Here is a 15,193-nt window from a genome sequence, read left to right on the forward strand (position 1 = left end):
TTGAAACTACCTTTAGATTAATAATCTCACCTTATTTGGCAAAGTCTCGTCCTCCTGATAACGTGTTATGAAATATAAATAAAGAACAACAAGAATAAATAGAGAGAGGGAGCTTATAACGTGTTACGTGTTATGAAATATAAATAAAAAACAACAACAATAAATAGAGAGAGGGAGGGAGCTTTTTTATTTTTCATGAGAGATCATCTTGATTGAGTATACAACGAACAAAATACCTCTATTTATAGTTAAAATATACAATGAACAAAACACCTCTATTTATAGTTAAAATACTCCAAATTTCTAACTAAAAGACAGATACTTCAAATAGTGATAGATATAAACTAGATCTTATTACAACAGACTTTATTAGATCTCACTAAATATATTTATAATATCATGACCAAACTCTACTTAATATAAATAAAAAGATAATCCGACCCACTAAATTTTCGGTATAAATAATTTTTTTTTTAACATACAATACTAACTTGCATTTTTACTAGACAGCTCGAACTGTAACCTTGACAATAAAATGGAGCGATGAGTAATTGTGCGGTCAACTAAAATACCTGTCATCCATTAACAGTCCCTCCCACGTGTAACAAACCCAATCTTCCAATCCCCATAAGCTACAAAGCCGGCCATGAAAGTAAAAAGCTCAAAGCTGGGATCGCCACTCTCTATTATCCATATACATTCATTTCTATTCTTTTTTCTTTTTCCTTACTTACACATTTCAATGCTTTTTGATTCTTGTTTCTTTCTTCCCTTTTATGGTTTTAATCAATATTCTTTTTGTTTAAGTTTATCATATATATAAATATATCTAGATCTTGTTGTACCATTTGGGTAATCTTGAAATCTTGGCATGTGGGTGACTTTGCTTCTTTCTCAATTCCTAAGAAGGGTCTTCTGTCATACTCCTAAAAATGTGGGTTCTTGTGGTGTTTCTGAGCTGAGATCAAGAATCTGTCACACAGCTGTCCATGTGAACAAAGGAAATTTAATAATAATAATAATTAAGGGGAAACAAACCATGAATGTATGTGTACACTATTAAGGGATCTGTTGTATATTTTTGATGGAGTGAATGGAAGAAATGATGGCTCCAGGCACCAATATGTCACCACCATGTAATGGAGAAATAGAGAATGGATTTTGTAAAGGAAATATGTCAGCTATTGAAGAAAATCAGGATGTATCTGATAGTTTGAGTCAGCCAAATGCAGGGAAGCCACCAAGAAACCATGCAGGGATGAGGCATTGTATCAGCCAAGCTAGCTTGGAAGCTGCTACTGCATTGGTGAGTGGATCCCAATTTGGAAAATTCTTTTTTCTTGCCAAAACATGATAGTTTGGTGTTAAAAGTTATTCAATTGATCAAGTCCTTTTGTTTGCAATAGTAATATGTGTGATGTAGGTTATGTGCTGAAGTTATATTGTATAGCTTCAGGATTCCGTATCAGATGCTCGAGGGGTGATCTGTGAGGTTTCATTAGTACATTCCTATTGTGGAAATGAACTATTTGATAAACAAAAAGAGGAAAATTGGACCGGATATGCACGGTGTGTTCCTGGTTATTATTTACTAGTGGGAATCCTAATTACTACTTGCTAACAACAGTGTCTGCATTTATTCTGGTGTGCTTTAGGCAGTGAGAAGTAGATCCCACTGCAGTCATTGTTCTTCATTTCGAGATTGAATAGCTTGATTTGCTGTGGTAAACTGTTAAAAATCATCTTTTGTGATTTTAATACCATGATGATTGTGCCAACAATGGCTTTGTTGGTCACATCATGATTTATAAGCTGTTGATGAACTTCCATTTATTTGGATCACACAATTTGCCTTGTGTATTTTCACATATGAATCTGTGCTCGATGACTGTTTTGCAAGCACATGCAGTTGTAGGTTGTTTAGCTGGAGAAGCTTTTTATCTGTCAGTGTGTGTTTATTCTGCTTGCCAATTGAAAGTTGTATTTGTCTTATAAAATCTGTAGGAACCAAATCCAATAATGCTCGGTCCCAAATCATCATCAAGTGACAATTTTGCTTATGTCCCCATCTTTCGCTCAGGAAGCTATTCCGAAATAGGACCCAAACACTACATGGAAGATGAACATATCAGTGTTGATAATCTTCGGGAGCATGTTGGTGGCTCCAAAGGTCTTCTTTCACCAGGCGCATATTATGGTGTATGTCATTTCTTATTAGATTCGAACTGTTAGTTTCTGAGGAAGGACTGAAGTACTACATACATTTGTTGGAAATTGCATTCTGTATGTAAAGTCAAAACTTGCTTCTTGACTGATACAACTAGATGTCACTGGGCTCTTTGAACATCTCGTGTTGAATTCTAGTACTAGTGATAAAATTAAAACATTCAGTATTTGAATTAGAAAGCTGAAACACTATTATGTTTTAATAGGCCATATTATTTTGATTTCAATGATCTGTATCTAGTTTTTGGTAGTTGTATGATATCAACTAGAAATGGGCCAACTTGAACAGTCAATTCCTTGGATTTCGATGATATTACTTGTCTGATGTTGGTTTTTTGTACTCCCAGGTGTTTGATGGGCATGGTGGCGTTGATGCTGCATCATTCGCTCAAAAGAATCTCCTTAAATTTATTTTAGAAGATTCCCATTTCCCATCGATGGTTAAAAAAGCTGTCAGGAATGCTTTTCAGAAGGCCGACAATACGCTAGCTGACACAAAGTCTCTCGATAGTACCTCCGGAACAACTGCTCTGATTGCACTTATTTTAGGAAGGTAAGATATGATCTGGTTTTGCATAGTTAAGTCCTAAGTTTCCTTTCAGATGGGGGGAAATAAGTACTGAAGCCATCACTGACCTTAAACATAGTTTATGTAAATCTAGAATCTTTTGAAGTATAGTCTGTGTTTTGATCAAATAGTAGTAAAATGCATTTGTACCAAAAAAGAAAGGCATCACCACAAACCCAACCCCGAAGTTCATTAGATTGGTGAATGAATTTTGAAATGTTGATAATGATATAGAGTCAGTTTGGAAAATTGGATGATAAAGTGATGATACTCATCGTTTCTCGTCATAATGAACTAGATTTTGCTCATGTCTACATGTAGCCAAAAGATCGACCCACAGTTCTTGTTTGGTGTTGTTTTCATCATTAGCTTTGAAAGGCAAATATAGATGGCCTCATGTTAGTCCACTTTTACTTTGGGCATATAGGTTTTGCAACTTTTTCAAGCAATTCTCCAAATTTTACTCTGTCTAGTTTACAGCTGACAAGGCTTTTGTTTGATACAAAAAAGAGTATTTTAAACACATGCATAGGTCCTTACATTGTTAAAGTTCATGTCCGAGTAGATTGCGTTACTGGTTTGAAATGTGTAAGTCTATCGCGTAAAGATGGTCTTCCTATTGATTTTGGCCTTCAGACTACATTCCATATGACGTATCTTTCCTGTTTTTAGTTCTGATTTTCCCTAATAAAAACACTTTTGGACTTACATTGTTCCTTTATGTACTTATTACATTTATCTTTCAAGTGTATCCCAATTAGTTGTCCAAAACTGTAACTTGCACTGATTCGTTTGTTATATCTTGTTGTATTTCGCAGGACCATGCTAATAGCTAATGCTGGGGACTCTCGAGCTGTACTAGGGAAGCGCGGAAGAGCAATTGAATTGTCAAAAGACCACAAACCAAACGCTACTTCCGAGAAATTGAGAATTGAAAAACTAGGGGGCGTCATTTTTGATGGCTACCTCAATGGCCAACTGTCAGTTGCACGAGCTCTGGGTGACTGGCATATAAAGGGTGAAAAGGGTGAAAAGGGCCCGTTAAGCTCTGAGCCAGAGTTTGAAGAGTTGATCTTGTCAGAAGAGGATGAATTCTTGATAATTGGCTGCGATGGCTTATGGGATGTCATGAGTAGCCAATATGCAGTAACAATCGTAAGAAAGGAGCTCATGCTGCATAATGATCCCGAGAAATGCTCTAAATTTCTCATCAAGGAGGCACTGAAGCGTAACTGTTGTGATAATCTAACCGTTCTTGTAATCTGCTTCTCTCATGATCCGCCACCTCGAATTGAAATACCAAAAGCTACAAGGAGGAGAAGTATATCAGCTGAAGGACTGGATCTTTTAAAGGGAGTGTTGAGTGACATATGAAGGAGAGTCCGGCAACTTTTTGTACAAATATATCTTAGCATACACCACGGTCTGCAATTTTTCTGAGTTTCTGCTGGCCATGGTTCATATTGATTGTTGATGAGAAATACGGAGCTCCTGCAACCTCGGTGCCTCCAAGAACTCGATGATTGCCCTTTTTATTCTTCGAACTATATACTGATATCAATACAAGATGCAAGATGCATTCGTACTGAGACAACGATCTATTTAATGACTGGATTGTGTATTCCTTCCAATTCAGAAGAAGAAGAAATTAAAAAGTACCCTCTGTCTACAAAATGATTGTAAAGCTGACCATTACTGGTGCAAACAAAGATGTAATGTGACAAATGTATGAAATGGGGAAACAAAGATCTCCATGCATTTTTGTTAAATAAATAGCTTGTATGTTTGATCAACTTGCCAAAAGCACATGCATAACAAATCCCTCAAATCTACTTGTGCCAATGAATCTTCTGTAAATGCAAATACTTGAGTACTGAAGCCTCGGTGAGTTAGTATTAAACATGCTTTCACACCTTTTTAACCTGAATTTAGATACTAGCTATGCTCGGATTCTTAAACATGCCAACGGGTGCGTGCCAAGCCGCAACTTTTTTGGAGAGTCCGAGCAACTTCGGATACTAGAAACTCGATATTTACATGAGGTAGGTTATCCCGCCTTAAATTTTCGGACTAAATTTATCCTATGTTTTTGTTAGAGTCTGAACAAAAAGATAAAACTTATACTTGGATATAAATAGTCATCCATCCAAATAATATTGTATAAATAACATAAATACCGATCTTTTTGGAAGTAATTACACTCTCTCCCATTTTTTTATACACAACATTCTGTGTATATGTTGGAATTTTTGTAATATGTTTAGAGAGTTAGAATTTTTTTTGTAATATTGAAAACATAACTTGTGTATTTGCGTAATTTTTAGTATTTTTTTCCCCCTATTTGGACCAAGAATGTAAGGGCTAAACATGATGGGCCAGAAGCCCAGAAAGTAAAAGTGCCCCTAAACTAATTCACTAAAACCTCCACTCTCCGCCGCCGCATTTCAACCATGGCGACGCTAAAAGAGATCTTAACACGCCGCCCTATCTCCGCCACGATCCGTCTCACCGTCGATGCCGGAGCAGCTAAGCCCGGCCCGCCAGTCGGCCCGGCCCTCGGTCAATACAAGCTAAACTCCATGGCATTCTGCAAGGACTTCAACTCTAGGACCCAGAAATTCAAGCCCGGTACACCAATGGCGGTAACTATAACCGCATTCAAGGACGGAACTTTCGATTTCACCGTTAAGTCTCCGTCAGTAACTTGGTACCTAAAGCAGGCTGCTGGAATTGAGCTGGGAAGTGGCCGTCCTGGACATGTAACGGCGTCAACTTTAACCGTAAAGCACGTTTATGAAATTGCTAAGATTAAGCAGAGTGATCCTTTTTGTCAGTACATGCCGTTGGAGTCAATCTGTAAGTCTATTATTGGCACCGCAAATTCTATGGGAATTAAAGTTCAGAAAGAGCTGGATTGATTGAAACATTGTGTGGGTATTTCTGTAATTTTTCTTTTTGTAAGATGTGGAAATGAGAGTGGTAAAGTTGTTTAAAGCAGTGATTTTGTTGTTTAAGGAAGCATGATATGGATTATGGATGTTATCTTAGCAATAAAGATAATTTTTTTTTGAAGGTTATTATAGTTATTTGAGCATCTTTGAGCCGAGGGTCTATCTCTCTACCTCTGAGGTAAGGGTAAGGTTTGTGTACACTCTAAACTCTCTGGAGTGGGACTACATTGGCTATGTTGTTGTTGTAGAGTTATTTGATCATTATTGTGGATCTAAGAGCAGAATGAGCTAACACATGTTGATTATACTGCCACTCTTTTTATTTTGTGTGTGTGTGTATAAGCATTAGGGCGTGTTTTCGCGTAGATAGAACTAAGGGTGAATAATTAATCTGCTAATTTTTGTTGTCGATGTGCTCTTTTACTATGATAGTGTTCCCTCTAAGTAGCATCTTGTTTCAGGAAGATGTTCATGGTTAGGTTAGAGAATGAACGTCTGTAATTAGAAGGATGTAGCCGAGGAATAGTAGTTACTATAGTAAACCTGCTTTATGGTGTTAAGACATGCTGATCCATACTTGGTGCATGTTTTCACAACTTAGTTTGGATCTTTGAATTGTATATTTAACTGTTCGTGTCTGGCTGTTCCTTTGGGTACATCCAATAAACTTGAAATAATATAATGAAGATTAGCGTGGCTCCTGGCTCGCAATTGGGAGATAGTCTGCGTATACTCTACACTCCCCTGACCCCACTAGTGGGGTTTCACGGGGTATGTTGATGTTGTTGTTGTCTTTAGGATTTTCTTGAGGAATCTGTTAATTGGGATTCTTCTAAGTACCACTCATCACACCTTTCTTCTGGGTCAAATCCTCCTCCTCCTAAATTTTGCTTCTTGTGATTTTTTAACTTCTCCATTGGAGATAGTCCATTATGTAGGAATACATTCCATAGCCACCTCTTGCATCGATTTGGTTGTTTGGTGTCTGTCTTGCCTTTAACATCCCTATGCTGTTGAAACCATTGTTGTTGTTATATTTTCTTTGCCTCATTCTATTCTCATTTTTTGTGCGTCAAATTTCCTGGCGGGAGTTAGTCAGTTGGTACCAGGTTATATGGATCTGATAATATGCATTTTTTCGCATTGTCTCTTCATAGTTGTAGAGCTAATATTTTGTTTGATGATGCATATCCAACCAACTTCAACATCGAAATCCATAAAAGGCACACTAAATTGGATCATACCATGAATGCAACTCCAACCTCAGCATATATTGACCTTTTCTTAGTGAAATAGGCAAGCTGGTGTTATGGAGACTCTAGGCTATGGGGGATTTTTAGTGCATACCTGCATGTTGTCTCTTGTTCTGTTCTGCTATGCCCACAGGTTTGCTCCATTATTACTGGCGACAATGGTTGTTGCTAGTCTCTGTTCATGTTTGTGCATGAATAAAGTTTCATCCTTTTACCAAAACAAGGATATGCCTGCTTGAGGTGTATCACCAAAGTGGAGTATTAATTCCACTGAATCTTTTAAGCTATGTCTCCAGCTTGTAATCTAGATAACTGTTTCCGAAGAAGTGTTCTCAGTTTCTCTGCATTCCTTAAAGCTGGTTGTTTAGACTCGTGAATTTGATCAATCTTTCTGATTAATATTTGGAGTGAGCTGTATCCTATAGTCCAAATGGATACAACAGAGTGCTACTTGGATTTCATTGCATGGATGGTATTATTCCTGATTTCCGTCCATTGTATAAGTTACTAATGTGATGATGTGAACAAAATAAGTCGACTTAAAGGCGACAAGACAAATTAATTTCCTTCTACAATGGTGTTTACTGTGATGTTTTCAATGCTGTTTGAATTAAAACACACTCAAAACTGCTAAAAAGGATTACATTTTTGAGATCTTTTTCTTAATATCTCTTATCTACCTTGGAGAGGGAAGGTAGATACTATGCTTTTATGTTTCTGTTGCTTTCTTTTTTAACTTCAGGTATAATAGCAGTTCAATAACACACCAGGGAATGCAATATTCACGACTCAATCCTCTAGTCAAGAGGCTCGTTTTGAATGACATTCACACGTGTCTTCTAGTTGGGGTCCCTTTTCCTCAGTTTTGGATTAGTTTCTTGTTGTTTTTAGTTCTCTTTCTAAAACCTAAAATTGTGGTTACAACTTGAGCAAATTTGTGCATGAATAAGGGTAGTAGTGTTCAGATCATTACAAAAGGGAACAGTGACCTTGTCCCAGTGTTGTTGAAAAGATGTTAAAAAGAGCAAAAGTTCTTGAAAAGAGAAGAGGATCCCCTTATCCATAAGTGAAATGAAATACTATAATTGATCAGCCACAAAATATTCTTTTGGGATTGTTGATTTTTAGACGATAAGAACAAAGAAAAACTAACGATGACCAAGAAAACATCAGTCCTGTTGATTATTAATATTAAATTAAAAAACATTAAAAAAAAAAAAAGAAACAAATCTTCAAATACTTCTGGATGGACATTCAATGAGTTGCTCTGAGTTTTCTTATTTTCTTCTAATATCACTATTGACTTTTTTTTTTAGTTTCTACCTTCGAAACTTCTACATATTTTTCCCTATAAGTCCCAATTCTTCATGCTAACGTATCTGTAGAAGATATGATGCAAGATTTTGAGCACACAAATGAAGAGGTTAATAATAAGACTCATTTAATATTATTCTTTGTTAATCGTATTAAACTATCTAAAATGTGTTTGGCTCGGTGTTTGTTTCTAATGAACTCCAAAGTACAACTACTCCTTTTACGTAAAGATTTTAATACACTTTGGAAAATGAAAATTCGCCTTCATGGTATTTTTCATTAACTTCTCGTGCCTACGAACTATTCAACGTACCTAGTTCCTACCACAAATTTTTTTGGCGTTTTTATTTTATTTATTTATTCTAATGTATGGTAGACAACTGATTGGGGCATGCAGAGCCTCCATAAATGACCAATTCAAAAGTCCTTTTTTAAAAAATTTCTTTGAGTTGGTTTGGTCATGGAATGAAAATGACATAACAAATTTCTTTAGGGGTAATTTGATCATTACAATAAATTATAAGCTCAATTCAATTATTTTTTTGTGCTTTGACTTTGAAACTTCATCAAACATTTGAATAAAAACCCATTATTTTCTTTTTAATTACAAGCAATGCCATTGAAAAAATTTACCATAATGTCATCACACATGTGGGCCCTCTATCTTCCATTTATTTTTCAATCTTATTTATCTTTTTTGTTTTTATGTATAAAATTATTTCAAATATATTTAAGTAAATTGATTAGTAGGATGATAATTTATTATAAAAATTAATTATAATTAATGCAATTAAATAAATTGTATTATTTATTTAATTTCATATCAAACATTTAATTTACTTTCTTTCTTATTTGTTATTAGATTTTCTCCTAATTTAAATTTTTTCCTAATATATTCAATCGTGATTTTACTATATCATCTCTAATTAATTATTATGGTCATCTAAGTATCATGTCACTTAAATTGGAGTAGAAAAAGTTTTACACAATAATTAAAAATTTAAATTATTTTAAAAAATATTATTTTTCTTTTTTTATTCTATTTTTATATATATATATATATATATATATATATATATCTTTTCTTTTCTGTATATTAGAAATGATGGTTTTGACATGTTAGCTTATGGGTATTAAAACAAAGTTTTAGGATACTAAGGTCTATAAGATACTTTGCAAGATTAGTTTATTTAGGAAAATTGTATTTTGTGTTTTAATGTTTGGACCTTATCAACAACTATAAGAAAAGTCCTTCCATTTTGAATTAATTACAACTCATGCCATTTCAATAAATTATCACTTTGCCATTGCTACTCCTATTGAATATGATGGAGCCCACATATAATTAATTATTATAAATTATTTATATATTAAAAATTAATAATATTTAATTAAAAAATTAAATAAATATTTATGACATGCCTGCTTCAACCGTAATTGTACTATATTACCCCTAACTAATTATTATATCACACCTAATTAATTATTATAAGTTATTTATTTATTAAAAAATTAATAATATTTAATTAAAAATAAAATAGATATGTATGACATGTCTGCTTCAATCGTAATTGTACCATATCACTCCTAATTAATTATTATACTACTCCTAATTAATTATTATAAGTTATTTATAAATTAAAAAATTATTAATATTTAAGTAAAAAATAAAATAGACATTTATGACATGTCTGCTTCAACCGTAATTTTATTATATCACCCCTAATTAATTATTATGGTCATTTAAGCATTGTGCCACATAAGTTGAAATAGAAAAAAATAATTTAATATGTTATATATTTCAAAAAATTACATGAAAAATACTAGAAATCACAATAATTAACAACTTAAAAGATTTAAAAGATATAAAATATTTGGTCGACTCTTGAAGTTATATTAGTGTCACTGAAAATGGAATAGAAGAAAAGTATTACAAATCACAATAATTAAAAACTTAAATTATTTTTAAAATATAATTGATTATCAATGCCACAAAAATTTGGACAAGAAGAGTAACGTATTCAAAGGGCAAAAGAGTAAAATTTTTATGACATCTTTTTTTAAAATAAAAATTGCTACATATACTCAAAGGGCAAAAGAGTAAAAACACATAAGAGATAAATGTTGAGAAATCAAGAAGCACCACATGTTACAAATATAGTATTAACATTTGTAACATTCAACACATTTCTACATGTTTTCAAATTCTTCTTGAATCAACACATACACATATAAATAATAATAATAATTACATTTTACTATATCACCCCTAATTAATGATTATGGTCATTTAAGCATTGTTCCACATAAATTGAAATAGAAAAAATATTATAAATTACAATGATAAAAAATTTAAATTATTTAAAAAATATAATTGGCTATCGTCGACACAAAACTCTGGACAAGGAGAGTAGCATATATTATTCAAAAAAATTATATAAAAAGTATTATAAATTATAATAGTTAACAAGTTAAAATGTCTAAGAACAATTTAATATGTTGTATATTTTAAAAAAATTACATGAAAAATACTAGAAATCACAATAATTAACAATTTAAAAGATTTAAAAAACATAAAATATTTGGTCAACTTTTAAAATTATATTAGTGTCACTGAAATTGGAATAGAAGAAAAGTATTATAAATCACAATAATTAAAAACTTAAATTATTTTTAAAACATAATTGACTATCAATGCCATAAAAATTTAGACAAGAAGAGTAACATATTTAAAGAGCAAAGAGTAAAAACAAACAAGAGATAAATGTAGAGAAATCAAGAAGTACCAAATGGATTATTAACATTTGTAACATTCAACACATTTCTAAATGTTTCCAAATTCTTCTTGAATCAACACATATACATAATAAAAATAATAAATAATAATAATTACATTTTACTATATCACCCCTAATTAATTATTATGGTCATTTAAGCATTGTTCCACATAAATTGAAATAGAAAAATATTATAAATTACAATGATAAAAAATTTAAATTATTTAAAAAATATAATTGACTATTGTCGACACAAAACTCTGGACAAGGAGAGTAGCATATATTATTCAAAAAAAATTATATAAAAAGTATTATAAATTACAATAGTTAACAATTTAAAATATCTAAAAATAATTTAATATGTTATATATTTCAAAAAAATTACATGAAAAATACTAGAAATAACAATAATTAACAATTTAAAAGATTTAGAAAATCTAAAATATTTGGTCGACTCTTGAAATTATATTAGTGTCGCTGAAATTGGAATAGAAGAAAAGTATTATAAATCACAATAATTAAAAACTTAAATTATTTTTAAAATATAATTGACTATCAATGCCACAAAAGTTAGGACAATAAAAATAATACATATTATTTAAAAATTACATAAAAATATTATAAATTACAATAGTTAACAAATTAAATTATCTAAATACCTATTAAAAGTATGATTGATTATCTAAATTCTATTTGTGTCATATAAATTGAGATAAAAATTAATATATTGAACCCGTGCTAGATCTCGAATGAATCTTAAAATGTATGTGCAATTCTTTTTTACAAAAAAAATATTTTTATTTAAATATATCAAAATCGAAAAGGTAAATTTTAATGCAGCACGTTAAACAATGTATAAGAACCAATGTTAACATAAATAATACCAGCATTTATTAATAGAAGCATTACTAATACAAATATTACTAGTATATTCTATTCAAAAAGAAAATTTATACACTATAACAAACGACTCCTACGTTTCAATAGAAGGAATATATACAAAAGAAAAGTTTGATAAAAAATTTACAGAAAAATATTTTATAAGTATATTTTATTGTACCAATGAAAACATTCTACTGCTCAAACTTCCTACTCCAACATAAATTCTAAAACTTAAAAATTGCAATCCACATGTTTTATTGTTGAATCTATGCTGACACGGGCCTTGCACTTCTATTAATAAAAATACAAGAAAAGCGACGTTCTTATTATCTATTTTTTCGGCCACAAACAAACCAAAGAAAGAAAAGATGGAAAAAGACTAAAATATGTCATCAAACTATTAGAAATAGCTTATTTATATCATCTGTCAAAAGTTTAGCTCGTTTATGTCATCGCTGTTACAAAACAAGTTCATTCGTGCCATTACTTGTTAATGGTGGTTTTTAAAAAACAACTTTGCCACGTGTCATCTTACTAGAGGTCCACATCATCAATTAAAATAGTGCAAAAAGTCTCAATTATGCCATCGAAATGGCTCATTAATGCCATCCGCTAAAAGTTTATCTTGTTTATGTTATTGTCGTTACAAAACGCGTTCATCCATTCCATTACTTGTTAACCGTGGTTTTTCAAATACAGCATTGTCACGCGTCGTCTTACTAGAGATCCACGTCACTAATTAAAATTATATTATTGTCCCAATTAAGTTAGCTAAATAGCTTAATATTTTTTGAGATATTCTTAGGCCAAGCTCCAATAACTGTAAAAACTAGTGAGGCCAAAAATATTCTTTTGCCAAGCCTTACAAACCTTAAAATGACTAGTTAATCATTCTCTATTGCATACATTTTGGTCGATTAATATTTGCTTCGGAATTATTTCATTCAATGCTATGACGGGTGATCTTCCTCAAAGATTCAAGGCACTGACTATTATGAACAAAATGTAAGAGAAAATAAATCAATTCTTATTGATTTATTTTAATTAGTGACGTGGACCTCTAGTAAGCTGACACATGGCAAAACAGTTTTTGAAAAAATGTCATTAACAAGTACTGACATGTATGAACCTGTTTTGTAATGACGATGGCATAAATGAGTCAAACTTTTAACGGATGACATAAATGAGCCATTTTCGATAGTTCGATGGCATATTTAAGTCTTTTCTCTTTGTTTTAATTAATGTCGTGGACCTCTAGTAAGACGACACATGGCAAAGTTGTTTTTGAAAAAACACTGTTAACAAGTAATGACATAGATGAACCTGTTTTGTAACGGCAATGGTATAAACGAGTCAAATTTTTAACGAATGATATAAATAAGCCATTTCTGATAGTTCGATGACATATTTGAGCATTTTCTCAAGACACAAAGACAGGTTTCCCCTGTGTGTGTTTATGTAGTATGTACTCCCTCTATCTCTAATTTCCTAATTTGATTTTTCATTTTACTTGTTTTTTTTCATCAATCAAGAATAGACAAAAAAAAATTTCATGTTTTATCCTTTGCGTTAATTATTTTTTCTTCAAATTAAAATGTAAACATCATTTAATAGGGATATTATGATAAACTAGCCATGATATTAATTATTTTTCTTAATCAATATACCATCTCAATTTGAAACGGAGGAATTACTTTCTAATGTTTTCTGTCTTGCATAAATTTATTACTATCATGCAACTAATGTCTAAAATAAGGCCCTATTTATTAAAACAGAAAGAATTAAGTTTTATTATTGCTAAATAGAATTTTTTTTCATATAGTTGTGAATTTTAGCGGATGATGGCATATTAGTTAATATTTTTATAAGAATACTAATTAATGATCATCGAGAGATAACTTGATCATACCCCGGTTAGAGGGAAAATTGGAAAAATTTCAGAAATAGCAACTATAAAGTTTTAATTATAACTTTTGTAGCAACAATTTTAAAATTACGAAAAATAGCAATATGTATTTTGTATTTCAGTAAAAGGTTGCTATAAAAATACACATACAAATAGGGTATCCGTCCTTATTTAACTCTAATTAGTTAGAGTTAAGTAAGGAATGAAACCGTTGCTTATTTGTAGCCACCTTTTATGACTCTTTTAATTTTACCTTAACCATTAAAATACATCAACTTAATTCAAAAAACCTTTTCCATAAACAACAACTCAAAATCAAATTCAAAAAAAATAAAAATTTGGTGATTCCAATATCATTGGGCAACGTTTCTGAAATTGACGAAATATAATTGAAAAAAAAAATCACGTCATTTACAGGTATGGATAAACAAATATTGAGATTACTTTCTTTCTTTTTGTAATTGAGGAAATTTGTAGAAATGTAATAACAAGTTTGCTCAACATTCATAAAGTTTAATTTTTTGTAGCGTATTTTGAATTTTCTGATTGAAAATTTTGTCAGCGATATTTTTTTTGATCAAATTCATTGTTTTATTTGTCGTTATGTATTTATAGAGACATAAGTAACAATTCTTATATGTTAAATTTTAAATTTTAAAAGCATATTCAAAAAAAAAATTGAGTGATTGGAATATCGTTGATGAACGTCTGTATTTTACGAAGAACAATTGAATAAATAACGTGACAATTACAGGTATGGATAAACAAACTTTAAGATCATATTTATTCAATTGCGAAAATTTCTGGAAACGATAAACAAACTAGATTTGATTTGTTATTTTCAAAAAATATAATTGCGAAAAAAATCTAAAAATTGTATAACAAAATTGCATAACAGTCATGGAGTTCAAAAATTGAGATCGTATTTCGAATTTTATCAATTTTTGAAAAACATATTCTGAGTGATTTTTTTTCAAATTCAAAGTTATCATTGTTTATGTCATTTGAAAATTGAGATATAATTATTATACGTTAAATTTGAATCTTAGTCGAGGATAACTACTATTTGAACTTATATTTGTTTCCAGATGTATGTATTTACAATATACATATGCACTCTGTTTATATGTTCACTGGCAGTTACATATGTTTTCAGCTGTATGTATTTAAAATATACATATACACTATGTTCATGTGTTCAGTGGCAGTTATAAATGTTTCCAGCTGCATGTATTTATAATATATATATGCAACATGTTTATGTGTTCACTGGAAGTTACATATGTTTCCAGTAGTATGTACTTATAATATACATA

At 31.1% G+C, this 15,193-nt stretch overlaps 2 protein-coding genes across 3 annotated transcripts; both read left to right on the forward strand.

The window, feature by feature from the left end:
- The first annotated feature begins 566 nt into the window (after positions 1–566).
- On the forward strand, positions 567–4,587 carry LOC107859769 (probable protein phosphatase 2C 47). Of its 2 annotated transcripts, XM_016704871.2 has the most exons (4): positions 567–1,306; positions 2,005–2,199; positions 2,574–2,779; positions 3,613–4,587. In XM_016704871.2, exons 1-4 carry the CDS (start codon positions 1,094–1,096, stop codon positions 4,166–4,168), a joined length of 1,170 nt encoding a protein of 389 aa, XP_016560357.1. In that variant the 5' UTR covers positions 567–1,093; the 3' UTR covers positions 4,169–4,587. The 2 variants fall into 2 exon arrangements, with proteins under 2 accessions (XP_016560357.1, XP_016560358.1); XM_016704872.2 differs by lacking the exon at positions 2,005–2,199.
- Positions 4,588–5,153: 566 nt separating this feature from the next.
- LOC107861286 (54S ribosomal protein L19, mitochondrial) lies at positions 5,154–5,866 on the forward strand. The gene has a single exon (XM_016706630.2). It carries the CDS (start codon positions 5,245–5,247, stop codon positions 5,710–5,712), a length of 468 nt encoding a protein of 155 aa, XP_016562116.1. The 5' UTR covers positions 5,154–5,244; the 3' UTR covers positions 5,713–5,866.
- Positions 5,867–15,193: the final 9,327 nt, after the last annotated feature.

Source organism: Capsicum annuum, chromosome 2, assembly GCF_002878395.1.
Source record: "Capsicum annuum cultivar UCD-10X-F1 chromosome 2, UCD10Xv1.1, whole genome shotgun sequence".
Classification (NCBI taxonomy): domain Eukaryota; kingdom Viridiplantae; phylum Streptophyta; class Magnoliopsida; order Solanales; family Solanaceae; genus Capsicum; species Capsicum annuum.

Excerpts from the sequence above, each read along its gene's own strand:
- LOC107859769 (XM_016704871.2), top strand. The coding sequence starts at position 1,094 with ATGGAAGAAATGATGGCTCCAGGCACCAATATGTCACCACCATGTAAT. Across the intron at positions 1,307-2,004 it reads TGGAAGCTGCTACTGCATTG|GAACCAAATCCAATAATGCT; the intron begins GTGAGTGGATCC and ends TAAAATCTGTAG. Across the intron at positions 2,780-3,612 it reads ATTGCACTTATTTTAGGAAG|GACCATGCTAATAGCTAATG; the intron begins GTAAGATATGAT and ends TGTATTTCGCAG.
- LOC107861286 (XM_016706630.2), top strand. The coding sequence starts at position 5,245 with ATGGCGACGCTAAAAGAGATCTTAACACGCCGCCCTATCTCCGCCACG.